At 34.5% G+C, this 15,497-nt stretch overlaps 1 protein-coding gene across 4 annotated transcripts in view; it reads left to right on the forward strand.

Moving 5' to 3' along the window:
* Positions 1 to 15,497, forward strand: part of LOC145259940 (N-chimaerin-like) — a 423,244-nt gene that overhangs the window by 383,059 nt on the left and 24,688 nt on the right. For all 4 annotated transcript variants that reach the window (XM_080117906.1, XM_080117905.1, XM_080117907.1 and 1 more), the window contains 2 exons: positions 9,075 to 9,188; positions 13,319 to 13,619. In XM_080117906.1, the coding sequence (XP_079974032.1) occupies positions 9,075 to 9,188; positions 13,319 to 13,619 (415 nt within the window). The remainder of the gene's footprint in view (positions 1 to 9,074; positions 9,189 to 13,318; positions 13,620 to 15,497) is intronic.

Consider the following 15,497-nt stretch of genomic DNA (forward strand, 5'->3'; position numbering starts at 1 on the left):
TAAACACAAGACCCACTTTCGACTCTCTTTAATACTGACACAGGCTCTAGGTTTTTGCAGTTGTTGCAGGGAGGTGTCGACGTCCTCCTACATATAGTAATTACCTATCTGGTACTGACCAAACTCAACATTGCTTAACTTCAGGAATCTAATGAGAATTGGTGTGTCTACATGATTATGCCGTATATAATTTGACTTTCTTAATTGAACTGATGTCAACTGAATTAATCCCGTGATGCATTTATTTGTAAATTTTCAAATTAGTTTAAACTAGCAGGCTGCCCGGCATTGCTTGATCATAAAGTATGCTTAAATATGATATTTTAATTTATGTATATTTTGTATTAATTATTATAGAGCCAATTATTTATTGATTATTATATTGTACCCAATACATAGTGATTTCGAAAGTAAATATCTATAAATATAAAAGCGAAAATGTGTATATCCGCAAAAGGCTTTTTTCCAGGAAGCGATCGGTCGGTTCACTCCTTCCTAAAACTTTTTATATCGCGTCTAAATCGTAATATCTACAAGTTGACAACGGGGGTCGCCTGCCTATTTTATTTACCCGACTTTGAAAAGCTAAATATTTCACATTTTTGGATCGCCGCGTGTTGATTCGGCTTTTTTGTATAAAAGCGAAACTAATTCGAAGCTTAACAGATCGTTCCCGGTGCGATCGCTGGGAACGTACAAAAGCAATTAGCTTTGATCAATGCGGAGTTTCTCTTTATATCAGACAATTGCTATTCAATTTAGATAATCCCCTTTTTATGGGAAGCTGGTTTCCCCCCCCCCCAACATCTTGGGGAAACAAAAAAACAAAAAACTGCCCCGCAGTAAATAAAAAAACTGCCCCACAGTGAAAGTTGACCTCATTAAGTACAGGCACCTGCCAATTCTTAATACTTAAATAAATTCAAACATCTTTCCGTTGCTATTTCTTGCTGGCCGAGTGGTTAACGTCGCACGTTTTTTTTTTCACACTTTATTTTCCAACTTCACCTCAAGGTTTTGGGTTCGATTCCTCCTACTTACCGACACAAACACCCGGGCAACAATTTTTGTTTTGATTTACCCAAAAGCACACACACCTCGAAACCCCCAGGCAACACCGGGTACCCCCGTTAGTATATATATATAAAAGTGAAAATGTTTGTGTGTGTCTGTCTGTCTGTGTACACTTCCCTACCAGATAACTCTGTCAATTTTCGGTCTACAGACTCGAGATTTGACATAAGGAGTTTTGAGATTTGGGAAAATCTTTTTTTATCAGTTTTCGGCCTGAAATTTGGCTTTCAAGGGGTCAAAGTTCAACGATTTGACCTTTGAGAAATCTACCAAACTCCTCCGCCAATTTTGGGCCTAAACACTTGAAATTTTAGATATAGATTACTTGGACCTGGATCTAACTTTATAATTTGATTTGAGCCCAAAACAATAAATGTTAAGGGGTCATGATTGGGGTCAAAATTAAAAAAAAAATTGACCTCTGCAATCTTTATCAAATTACTCAGACAATTTTTGGTCTAAACATTTTACATAAAGTGTATTCAGACATAGGACAAGCTTTTTAATCGTTGTTTTGCTGAAAATTTTGCTTCCAAGGGGTCAAAGTTCAAAAGATTTTACCTTTGCGGTCTCTAGCAAACTATTAAGCTAATTTTGGGTCTAAACATTTGAAATTTTATATAAAGGGTATTCAGACATACAGCAAGCTTTTAAATCAGTTTTTGGGCGAAAATTTGGCTGACAAGAGGTCAAATTTTACAAAGTTGACCTTTGCAGACTCTACCAAACTCCTCCGCCAATTTTGGATCTAAACACTTGAAATTTTAGATGTAGGTTACTTGGATCAAACATTTTAATTTAATTTGAGCCCAAAACAAATGTTAAGGGGGCAAAATTGTGATCAAAGTTAAAACATTTTGACGTCTTCGGTCTCTACCAACTTTTCTCTATGGTAGTTAAGGAATTCTATTATCTAGAAAGGCATTACCGTACATATTCACACCTTTTAATATATACATATGCACATAAAGTTATGAACAGTACATAGGGCCCGAGCAAAGCCGGGCGGAACTGCTAGTATATATGTATAGATAGATATAAAAATTTAACAGGGAACATGAGTTGGAACAGAGCATTACCGTTTGGGCTGGTGTATCTGCTACTAGTCTCTCACTCCTGGACAGGGTTCAAAAGAGAGTCACCAACCTAATAGGTCCTGAACTATCATCTAAGCTTCAACCTTTGTCCCATTGACGTAATGTTGCATCCCGCTGCCTATTTTACAAGTATTTTAATGGTGACTGCTCCAAAGAACTATAAGCCTTTGGACCCCCTTGATATAAATACCCCTGACAGATCCGATAAACAACAAAATCCCACCCCTACACACTAGAGATTCCTAGATGTAAGAAAGCCTTCTACTCTAATAGTTTCTTCCCTAGAACTGCTAGACTTTGGAATTCCCTTCCGGATTCCTGCTTCCCTAACTGTACTGACATGCAGAAGTTCAAGTGCAATGTGAACAGACATCTTGCTACTCAACTCCCTACATAGTATCCCTGCAACTTATGTCCCTGATAGTAGCCCCCTACATCAAAGTGGCACTGTGCCTTGTTTGAGGTGAAAATATATATATATATATATATATATATATAGCTCAGCCAGTATTAGTTACCATCTGAGCTAAGTCCATATGCATATAAAAACTTAAAATAATGTTATTAAAGGTATAAATGTATATTTGTGCATACGTAGAAGAAATACGTTTAGTTGACTTACGCCTGCCAAGTTCCAAATTTGTTTTTCAATTTTGACTTCTTAGCAGCTTTTTTACTGACTAAAAACCAAATTGAATTTGTTCCACAGGTCTAAATCTCCTATATATCAAGTTTCAAATTTATAGACTAAAACTGGACAGTTTGGTAGAGACCTTTCTGTACAAACAGACAAGGTCACTTTTATATAGGTTAATCATTTATTTGAAATGTATTCGGTTTGGATATACCAATCGTAATGGGTTAAAAACTCTTTCTCATAAATAAAGTTTTTTATAATGAAAAAGATCTTTTCTTATGTGAATTTTGTAAATTTAGAAAGAAGTCTAGGTTCAATGAATTTTTTTTTTCATGTTCCAGAACATTATATAGTGTAGTGTAATAATTCCCCAAGTTCCAAATATCAAGTTTTCTCAGTTGATCCTTTATTACTTTTCAAAAGGCATCCATTATAATATTGTTTCATATTGCGACTAACAAATCTGCAAAATTGTTGCTACATATTTAGTTATATATATATATATATATATATATATATATATATATATATATATATATATATACATATATATATACTAGCAAAAGTATCCGTCGTAGACTGGGTTCAAAAACAGCCTACAGAAAATGGACTCTGATTTATGAAAGTATGATAGGTTATTAAAAGGAAGGGTTGTAATACTAGCAAAAGTACCCGTCGTAGACTGGGTTCAAAAACAGCCTACAGAAAATGGACTCTGATTTATGAAAGTATGATAGGTTATCAAAAGGAAGGGTTGTAAATTTGGGTTGAATTTGGGGGTATCAAAACCAAAGCAAAATATGATGAAAGTAAAAATAGATAAACCCCATAATTTATTATACCATACCTGTTCACACGGAAACATTTATCACAATATTCTGTAGATCTATATTAAAAAAAAACTTGTTAAACTTTGTGACATATTTCCATTCTATGGAGGTCAGGTGCGAACGAACACCCCATAATTTTATTATACCATATTTCTTCAAACTGAAACATAATTATAAAAGTATACTTACGCAGATAGATATGAAAAGTCTTTATTAAAGTTTGTGCCTATTTCCATTCTATGGAGGTCAGGCGCAAACGCAGACCCCCACAATTTTATTGTACCATCCCTATTTAAGTTAAAACATACTTAGCAAAATATTCTTATGTACATCTATATCAAAAACACTTGTAAACGTTCTTTTTTAATTTTTTTTCTCATACTTTGTGGACCAGGTGCGAATGCAGACCCCACAATTGTAATGAACCACCGTTCTGCCAGATCAAACATACCCATTCCTGTGTCTCGATACATCTTCTATCATTATATGTAATCAGTTTTTTAAAATAGTCAACCATATAGAAGCCTATTCGTGACCAGACACACACACACAGACATTCAGCTTTATATTATATATATATATATATATATATATATATATATATATATATATATATATATATGATGAAAATAATGGAAATAGTATTCCGACAAAATAGAGAAAATAAAAAAGGAACAAACCGTATTATGTGTTCACCAACGTTTCGTCTTTACTTCGAGACTTTCACCCAGAGGAAGTCTCGAAATAAAGATGAAACGTTGGTGAACACATAATACGGTTTGTTCCTTTTTTATTTTCTCTCTCTCTCTCTCTCTCTCTCTCTCTCTCTCTATATATATATATATATATATATATATATATATATATATATATATATATATTAAGTAACGTGATTGATTTAACTATTGAGCTTATTATATATCTAAATTACAACGAGCACTTTCTATTTCCTGTATTTTAATTAAACTAGTAATTTCACTGTTACATTAAAATACACTCAGCTCTTTAGACTATTGTTCTAATCTCCTTTAAATTTTATATATATATATATATATATATATATATATATATACACAAGCAGTCAGTAAAGATTAAGTGTAGAAGTCAACAGGTTCTGTAAACTTAGAGTAAATATTAATATTTATATAGTAATCCTACCAAATAAAAAAGCTTAATATAACCAAGATAGGAAATGGAGCTTGTTATAGAAGAAAAAATGAAAGACTGTAAAAATATATTTTACATTAGTTTATTGTTCAACAGGATGCTCAAAAAATATATACCTTTTTTGAATATCGAGTATCCTGTCGAACAATGAATTAATGTACACTATATTTTTACAGTCTTTAATGTTTTTGTGTGTGTGTGTGTGTGTGTGTGTGTGTGTGTGTTTACTACTCACTAGCACATTATTCAAGTTTTTGTGCTAACTCCTCCTCTACACACAAGTAAAATCTTATCCTTGCATTTCAAGGATGCAAGCCAATTGTTTTCATAATAATACAGTATATTGCAATACACACAGAAACCACATCAGTGGTGTGAGTCCTCTTTTATCTCCCATTATTTTCTTTCTTTCCCTCCCAACTCCCATCATTTTAAGCTATTAGGAGAGTCGACCTGACCTACCCTTTTCTTTGTGAGTGAATGATTTCTGATCAGTTTAATTGTCCAGCTAATCTAGAAGTTGACTTTGATTCAATTGTGGATTGGTCAAAGTCATGGTTGTGGCATTTACCCTGGATCAGTTGGACCTGATCTTTCCAACACATTCACCACATCCTGCACGTTCTGACCAGGCATGGTGATTTAAGGCTGCTTTCTCATTATGAGTGTAAGTCATTCGTGGTTGCCACGACGGACTCCAAGAAGGTGGAGATCCAGAATCAGTTCAGCATCCTGCTTCACTGTCCTGGGCCAGTTTTTGAGTTGGCCACTACAACATTTCTTCCAGCCTGTTGATGGTGTTGGGTTGATGACTTCACGAATGAAGTCACCTGGACGTTGTCAAAAGGTATGGCTGAACCAACGAAGGTGCCTCAGAAGGAGAGATTTTTGGAGAGAGTGGATCTTATGAGTGCAAATTGTATTGTTGGGGATAAATTGTTGCCAGTGAACACAGAGGATGCAACGTAGGTAGTGATGGTCGAATACCTCCAGTTTTCATAGGTTGCTTGCCCGCACAGGCCAGGTTGTAAATTTGGGTTTGAAATGGCTTGTTTCTAACAGTATTTTGTATAACTTTTTTTAGTTTTAACTCATTTTTCCAAACTTTACTTAACAATCAGCTCGCCGCCATTTGTCTTTATCACATATGGATAAACACTGTATGATTTTCGAACAGGTTAAACATTATAAAGTGAGTAAAACCACTAAAACCTTTTCCAGATAAGTTAAAGAGTAACTTATCTTGCCTTTTGATAACATTTATTTGTTATATTTTTACATTATTTTACCACTTCTTCATACCTCTGTGGATTGTAATACAAACCCATTGCTGTTAAGACTCAGTTTGTATCTTTCAATCATAGATGTGCCATTTTTTTTTTCAATCATAGATGTGCCATTTTTTTTCTTTCCATGAATTCTCATGGATAAGTCTGCTTTTAAGGAGACATTTGCTCTAAAACTTGTTGGTCTTTTTTTTTTTTTTTTTTTTTTCATTAAATCTTAAAGTACATATATTAGATTTATTGCTTTTACTGCTTTTCAAAAAGTTAGTTCTATCATTTGAAACACTTTCTCACACCTGAGTCTTTTCTTTATCTCTACAAATCTACCATCAGTCCATGTGTGGAATACTGTTATATTTAGGTTGGCGAATCTCTGCCCCATTTGAGGGTTATTGATAATTTGCAGAAACATATTTGTAATTTGATTGGCGCCACCTTTTTTTTTCTTTTTATTCCTATAATCTCTCTCCTACAGTCGTGATGTTGCTAGTCTCAGTCTTTTCTTATAAATAATATTATAGCATGTGTTCTTCAGAATTGTCTGATCTATTCTCTGCTTTCTTTCTAGCTTGACTTGTTATTCTAGTGGTTTCCATCAATTTGATGTTTTGATACCACATTGTAATACAGCTTCCAATTCCAGCAGTTTATTTCCAAGAACTGCAGGATTGTGGAATTTTCTTAATGACTGTTTTCCTCCTATCTATAGTCTTCGTCTTTTCAAGACTGACCAATAGGCATCTGCTGCCTTTGTGATAATTATCTTTTTTTCTTGTTAACTCCTTAAATGGCTTTATACTATGTCTCAAGCGATTTTGATTAATACATTGTCATATACTAGGGACCCTATGTCAAGTTAGCTAGTGTGAATTTTGATAAGGATCACACTTAGTGCATGTCATGATAACCTTAATCTGCAAACTCTCTCTCTCTCTCTCTCTCTCTCTCTCTCTCTCTCTCTCTCTTTCTCTCTCTCTCTCTCTCTCTCTCTCTCTTTCTATCTCTCTTTCTCTCTTTTTTCTCTTTCTCTCTCTCTTGAAAAACATTTCAGCAAATATGTCCTTGTGTCCTCTTTCTTCATGAAAAGAAACTTATTCAATAGCAACCACTAGACAAAACTGCAACAATGAAAAGAGGCTTCAGGCAAGCACATATAAACATCCCACACGTTTGTATAAAAAACTTTTGAGTTTTGTTATCGAAAATGTTACAAGATAAATTTTTGTTACATAAATAAGGGAGCTAATTCCTTGGCTCTAGAGCTGTCTGTAAACAAATATTCTCAGCTCGAACCTCATCCCTATCCTTCGACGGAACAGACTGTTAGCGGAATATCAATAGCAGCTTCCGAAGGTCAGTTGTTCCTTGGAATGTACATTCTTGAATTCTGTTCGCAGGATCCCTTTCAGGAAGAAGGGGGAAATAATTAACTTTTATATTGTTATTTATGTATTTCCCTACATAAATCGAATGAGAACTATTTATTTATTAGGTATTAAAATTTAGTGCTAGTCCATAACTCCCTAACCCCCATAGAAAAATGAAAGAAAAATCTGACATACATACTCGTAACAAAAAGAAAATATCATACACCAAAAAATCACATAATTTGATCAAATACTTTTATTTTTAAATGGATTTGATTTTTTTCCAATGCCACCCCTCACATGTTAAAAATGGTTTTCTAAAATCCCACAAAAGTTTTAATTATTTGGAGTTATCTTTCTTGTTCTGCAAAATGGTGTCGAGAGATCGCCGTTCATTGTTTAGCCATAAAATTTTCTTTTCTTTTTTAAAATAAAACTACTTCATCAATTTACCTGATTTTTGGTGTATGATTATTTTCTTTCTGTCATGGGTATATACACCATAAAGATTTCATTTATTTTTGGAGATTTTTGCTTTTTCAGGGGGGGGGGGTATGGATCTGCACCTAAAGTTTTATTATTTTTCATTTTAATGTGGGGACGCATTAAAATCCAATTTGTATCCGAGGACTCGTTAACTTCAAAATCTATCAACATCGCTGCACATAAATGCGCATCCTATAGTCATGTCTATGGACATTTTATAAATAGGCTTATTTTCATCATCATACTCCTTATCCTCATCCTCATCATAATTTTCATCATCCTCATCATCATAATCCTCCACATCCTCATCATCCCCATCCTCATCATAATCTTCATCATCCTCATCATCATAATCCTCCACATCCTCATCATCCCCATCCTCATGGTCCTCATCATCATAATCCTCCTCATCATCATTCTCATCATAATCCTCATTATAATAATCCTCATCATCATAATCCTCCTCATCATCATTCTCATCATAATCCTCATTATAATAATCCTCATCATCATAATCCTCCTCATCATCATTCTCATCATAATCCTCATTATAATAATCCTCATCATCATAATCCTCCTCATCATCATTCTCATCATAATCCTCATTATAATAATCCTCATCATCATCATCCTCATTATAATAATCCATATCATTATCCTCATAATCATAATCCTCATCATCATAATCCTCATCATCCTCATCCTCATCCTCATCATCTTCCTCATCATTATAATCCTCATCATAATCATCATCATCATAATCCTCCTCATCATCACCATCATCATCCTCCTCATCATCATCATCACCATCATCCGCATCATAATCATCATCATCATCATAATCCTCCTCCTCATCATAATCCTCCTCACCATCATCATAACCATCCTTATCATCATCATAATCATCATCATCATCATAATCATCATAATCATCATCATCAGAATCATCATCATCAGAATCAGAATCACCATCATCCGCATCATCATCATCATCATCATCATACTAAATCTCTAAACAAGAAAGTCATGTTCTGAATAATTGTTCCAAACATTTTCTTTTCATGAAATATTCCGATCGAAGTATAAGCTTCGTAAGAAATGTTCTAACTGTTGTTTGACTCTATTTTCAGATATCATGGCAACATCAGCCGGGAAGACACAGATCGAGTTATGGGTGATAATGATGGCGCTTACCTTGTTCGTAAGAGTGAACGTGCTCCCGATGCCTTTACCCTGGCCATCAAGTATGTTTTGTTTTGGTTTTTGTTTTTTTTTTTGGTTTGTTTTTATTTTATTTATTTTTTCCTCAAAATTTTGATGTGGGTGGGGGTCTGATTTTCAAATAAATTCAGTGGAAAACTAGCAAGGAGATCCAATGTTGCCGGGGGAGTGAATGAGAATCCACCAATTTTCCACACTTCCAATACTTTTATTGTCATCGAAATCTGTGAAATCATCCATTTTTCAATCAAATTGATTAATTACCTGCTCTAGTCGGAGACCCACCGTGGTGCACCAGAAGGAAGCTTTACATGTCTTCCCATAGTAACTTGATCCACAATACATTGCAGAACCTACTGTTGATTTTATAAAATTATTTTTATATAATGGCTTAAATTAAAGTTTAAAATTCAAGAGTCAAGTATCATGATTGAAGTGTGCTGTAAACAGAAACATTAATTTCGAATGCACCTCTGTATTATCAAAGAACCTACTGTTGATTTCATGTGCCGGGGCCTTCTGCTTGTGCAGTGATAAAACTTCTCAAATTCACTTGTAATGTTAAGCTGTATGAGGGTGTTAACTTTGGTTAAAATCAAACTGTTCCTTCTTTAGTCAGATGTTTACAATTATTGACTTTTGATACTTGTCAGAGGCATTCCGATACAAAACATTAAGTTTTGTGTAAAAGTTAAAAAAAAATTGGCCCAGTCGTTTCAGAGTTTACAGGGAACTTTCTCACGCACGCAAGCACACTATGTGCATTTTATATATACACACATATGTATATGTATTTTCAATGTGAAATATTACCATAAAAAACACAGCTCACACAAACTATGAATTGGGTGGCAGAGTACTCATTTTTTATGTAAGTGACTCAAGTTTCTCATCCAAAGTTTTGATAGTTTCTACTGATGAGCCCAAAGGAGGGTAAAACTCTGGTCTAAGACTTTCCGGTCTGTGGCTTTCATGGTTTGGAGAGTTGCAGTGTTGTTTGTCTGTGGAATATATATGTATTAGTGATGGGATGATTCCAATATTCTTGATTCAAATGCAATTACCGATTCCGTACTAAATGTCCAATTCCAATTCATTATCTATAGATTTTAGTTTTGCTGGTAATTTAAAATCAATAAATTTATTTTATTATTACTACCAGCAGTGGAAGATTTTGTTTTAAATGAAATCAAATAAAAAAAAGAATTAAAAGATCATTTTGGCATTGGAAAATAGTTACAAATTTTTCCAATTACGATACTCCAAAAAGTTCTGAAGCCGATTAAGCTTCCTAACACTAGCGCATATATATATATATATACTAGCCTGGGTGCCCGGTGTTGCCCAGGTGTTTGGAGGTGTGTGTTGAGCAAAAACAAAAAAAAAAAAAGTGGTAGTAAGCGGACAGGCAGGCTCGAACCTGTACTGCGAAGGAGGAAAAGAACGTGAAAAAAAACCCAAAAAAAACATGACGTCTTTGCCATTGCATCCATCGCCAAACTGGAATTGGCAAAGGTTTAAATTAAAGCTAGTCAATTGAAAAGAGAGGATGACAATTTTAAAAGAGATTTTAAAATTTGTATATAGGGTATTCAGACATATGGAAATATATCTAGCATAATCTATCTATTATGTCTATAAAAGTGATCGCTTTCCTGTAGAAAAGTGCCCAGTTGAGCGTATAGGAATTAATGTTTTAAGCCAACTTTTCAATATTTGTCATCCGAAGTGTTGAGCTTCAAAACGATACCGATCTCGTGAAAATCCATCGCCTCTGTCGAAAGTTTTAAGCAGACATATAAACATACATACGTTTAAACAGACAGATGAGATTTATAGTATAGATGTCAGACCTGAATAGCAAGTAGTCTGACAGATTACTATTTGATTCTGGATAGTAAATTTTTTCCTTAGTTTTCTTCAATATGTAATTGGTACAAACATAATTCCTTGCAATTCTTTGGGGTTTTTTTTGTTGTTGTTTTTTCTCTGGCGAGGGAGGGGGGGGGATCCCTTGATAATATTTCAGCTGTTTAGAAGTAATGTTAAACTGGATGCATTTTTATTACTATTCTTGACTGAAGTGGGAACTTTAGTTCTTCATAAAAAAAATTTTTCATTCTTTTCTTCATACTTTGTCTATCTCATGACCATTCCCAGATGCATGAAAATGACATCTTGCTGCCCAACTCCCTACATAGTATCCCAGTAGCTCATATCCCTGATAGTAGCCCCCTACACCAAAGTGGCAGCCCCCTACACCAAAATGGCAATGTGCCTTGTTTGGGGTGAAAATGTAATAAAAAAAAAATAAATAAATAAAATGAACTGCAAGATATTTTTTCTTTGCACTAATACATACTTTGGTGCAAGTCCACAGTTTAATCTAAATAAAAAAAAATTTTTAAATACCAAAAAGTCTCTATGATGTATGTGCCCGTCATGGGATGAAACTGTCATATCCCCAAAACCACATAAATTGATCAAATAGTTTTTTTTTATATAAAGAAAGTAATTTTTAAATGATTTCAAGCAATTAATGTGAAATTGTTACTAATACAAGATTGATCTGGTATGTTTGAATTATTCTGGAGTTATCTGCCCTTTTTTATTTTTTTTATTTTGCTTAGTCATAAAAATTTAAATTACTTAGTTGAAAATAAAACTACTTGATCAATTTACATGATTTTTGGAATATCACATCTTAGTTCTGTAGCGAATATGCACATTGTCAATATTTTTTCTGTATTATTGTTTGTTTTTTATCTAGGTTTAACTGTAGACTTGCATCCATACTTTTCCTTTTAACTTATAATTAATCGGACATTTCTATTACATGCTGCATTGCCTCATTTTTTTAAGGATATAAAAGGTTTTCACATGTCTACACTATGAACACTACTTGTGCACCATCTTGAATTAAAAAAAAAAAAGAACACAGGCTTCCATTTATTCATTTTAATCTAAAAAAATAACTATACGTTGGCGAAATGCACGATTCTTTTCCATTCCAGTCTACACTTATAATTTCTTTATTCTTCATTTTTCATACATCTATATATATATATATATATATATATATATATATATATACACTTTTTACTTGTTTTACATAAGCATTACTATGATGCTACACGTTCATGAGCATGTTTCGGTCAGCCAGTAACTAAAGACCTCTTCAGGCGATATTGCTTATACAAAAGTTTAGTTCGTAATTATTTACAAACTAAATTTTTGTATCAGCAATATCGCCTGAAGAGGTCTCTAGTTATTTGTAACTGGCTGACCAATGAATGTGTAGCAATATACTTAATGTTTATGTAACCAAGTAAAAAGTATATCTTGTCCTACTCCAGTATTAAGTGTGTATATATATATATATATATATATATATATATATATATATAATGATTCTTTTATACCTACAGACGGTAGTATTTCATGCTTATGAAATCATCAGTAGAGGATGACAATTCCTGCCAGTCGGGAGATTTGAAACCACCTTTGCTTCCATTTGTTAAGCCTCTACCTCTGGGTCAGCAAACAACTGCAATTAAGGGAATAATAAATCAAGACGCTCAATTCGGGTGCAGACCTTAGACAATCCAAAGTGTTCAAATGAACAGAAGTTAACGTTGCATAAATGCGAGTTGACTGCCTCTTAGTTTATACTTCCTAGACAGTGACTTAAGTATTCAGCCATATATACAAAGTTTTCAAAAATTTCGCAATTAAATTTTACTTTTAAAAAGTGTCTTCAAAAAGTGTGACCATCTTTTACTATATATATATATATATATATATATATATATATATATATATATAATTATTTAATATAATAATTATTAAGTACCTACTGACACTAGTGTTTCATCCTTTCGGAAATCATCAGTGCAGGGTGTCATGATTAACAGCAGTCAATAGATTTGAACTCGGCAACAGAAGCCATCTCTGGCTTCATTAGCAAGGACCTAATCTATTCAGCTACTGTTAATTGCGAGAAATACTATTGAAATTTCAACATTCATTTTTTAAAATGATTTTTAACATCTGTCGGAGTGATTTAACCATATGATGATCTGCACATAAGAGTTGCTTGTAGTAATTATTTGTTTCATGAGTTTTTATATTTTTTATTCTTTTCACTTTCCAGATTTGACGGGCAAACAAAAAATTTCAAATTATATTATGATGGACAGCATTACGTTGGTGAGAAACGATTTGATACGGTCCATGACTTGGTGGCCGATGGCCTCATTACATTTTACCTGGAGTCGCGCGCACCTGACTACATCGAATCCATGTCCATTTCCAACTATGCTGAGTCCCCTTATCTTGCCTACAGTACGAAGAAGAAACGATTGCAACGTTCAACAACGAGATCCTCAAACAATCAAAATAAAGACAGCCCTGAAAATAATCAGTCAACAGAACACACTACGAATGACGACCAGGTAAGGAGTCAATGCAAACGGTGGGAGTTTGCAATGTGGATGTTTGCATGGATTTCTGTCAGTACAACTTACTCTTTACTCCTTCTCCCTTTCTTACCCGTTACTCCTTCTCTCTCTCTTATTACCCGTTACCATTCTCTCTTTCTCCCACTCTCACTTGTTCCGTCACTCTCCCACTCACCTGTTCTCTTTCTCGCCCCCTCTCTCCCTCTCACCACTCTCTCTCTTTCCCTCTTTCCTGTTCTCTCTCTCTCTCCCTCTTGTCTGTTCTCTCTCTCTCTCTTCCCCTCTTGTCTGTTCTCTCTCTCTCTCTTCCCCTCTTGTCTGTTCTCTCTCTCTCTTTCCCTCTTGCCTGTTCTCTCTCTCTTTCACTCTCTCTCTCTTTCCCTCTTGCCTGTTCTCTCTCTCTCTCTCTCTCTCTCTCACTCTCTCTCCCTCTTGTCTGTTCTCTCTCTCTTTCCCTCTTGCCTGTTCTTTCTCTCTCTTTTTCCCTCTTGCCCGTACTCTCTCTCTCTCTTTTTCCCTCCTTCCCGTACTCTCTCTCTCTTTCTCGTACTCTTTCTCTTTCCCTCTCACTCGTACTCTCTCTCTCTTTCCCTCTCACTCGTACTCTCTCTCTCTTTCCCTCTCACTCGTACTCTCTCTCTCTTTCCCTCTCACCTGTAATCTCTCTCACTTTCCCTCTTGCCCGTTCTCTCTTTCTCTCTCTCTCTCTCCCTATCACCTGTTCTCCCTCTCTCTTTCCCTCTTGCCTGTTCTCTCTCTCTCTTTTTCCCTCCTGCCCGTACTCTCTCTCTCTTTGTCCCTCCTGCCCGTACTCTCTCTCTCTCTCTCTCTCTCTCTCTCTCTCTCTCTCTCTCTCTCACTTTCTCTCTCTTTCCCTCTCACCCGTACTCTCTCTCCCATTCCTCTTGCCCGTTCTCTATTTCTCTCTCTCTCTCCCTATCACTTGTTCTCCCTCTCTCTCTCCCTCTTGCCTGTTCTTTCTCTCTCATATTACCTTTTCTGTCCGTCTCTCTCTCTCTATTACCATTCTCTCATCTTTTTTACGTCTCATGTGTATGACTCCCCTGTCTATTGTTTTCAGTCACATGCTCCTTTGGTAAGTAATAGTTAAGTAGCTGGCATTTGATTAAAAAAATATATAGGTAAGTAAAAATAATAAGGGGGTAAGGGCCTCCAGTAAATCTGTTGTTGAATACCTCACCCCCTTCCCATGCCTGTTTTAGAGAGCCAGATAGCAGGAAAACCTGTAACCATTCATCGTTTTTGTCTCTGTTTTCATTTGTTGTGCTGTCAGCTGATACGCCTTAACAAAACATAAGAAAACTTTATTTATTGAAAGAAAAAAATATGTCTGTTGCGTTCGCGTTTAGTAAACGGGTAAAACATTCAATATAAATTTTGATTCTTTGATACGGATACGACATGTTGCATGCAAAAATTTGTCATCAGTTTTATTTTAGAAGAACAAATAAATATTTATATTATAATTCGTTTAGTCTGTCCAATCAACTTTTTCTCAGAAATTACTGGACTTATCTGACTGAAATTTTGTATGAACTAGTGTTGGGACGATTAATTGGAATCGGGAATAGGAAAAATCAGAGCTTTTTTGCCGTATCGGAATCGGAAAAATTTTAGCCTGTTTTCCGATGCCAAAACCGATTTCTTTAATTATCTTTTTTTATTTTATTTTGATTTAAGAAATATCTTCCACTGCTTGTAGTAAAAATAATAAATATTTATTGATTTAAACTTTTTGCAAGACTAAAATCTATAGGTCCTCCCCTCAACAGTGTGTTTTTACATTTGAGAAAATATATGCACATTTAAGATGTATTTTTTACAATAATCGGAACAAAATAAGAATTTATA

This window comes from Euprymna scolopes, chromosome 35 (assembly GCF_053919585.1).
Source record: "Euprymna scolopes isolate OS-2025 chromosome 35, ASM5391958v1, whole genome shotgun sequence".
NCBI lineage: Eukaryota > Metazoa > Mollusca > Cephalopoda > Sepiida > Sepiolidae > Euprymna > Euprymna scolopes.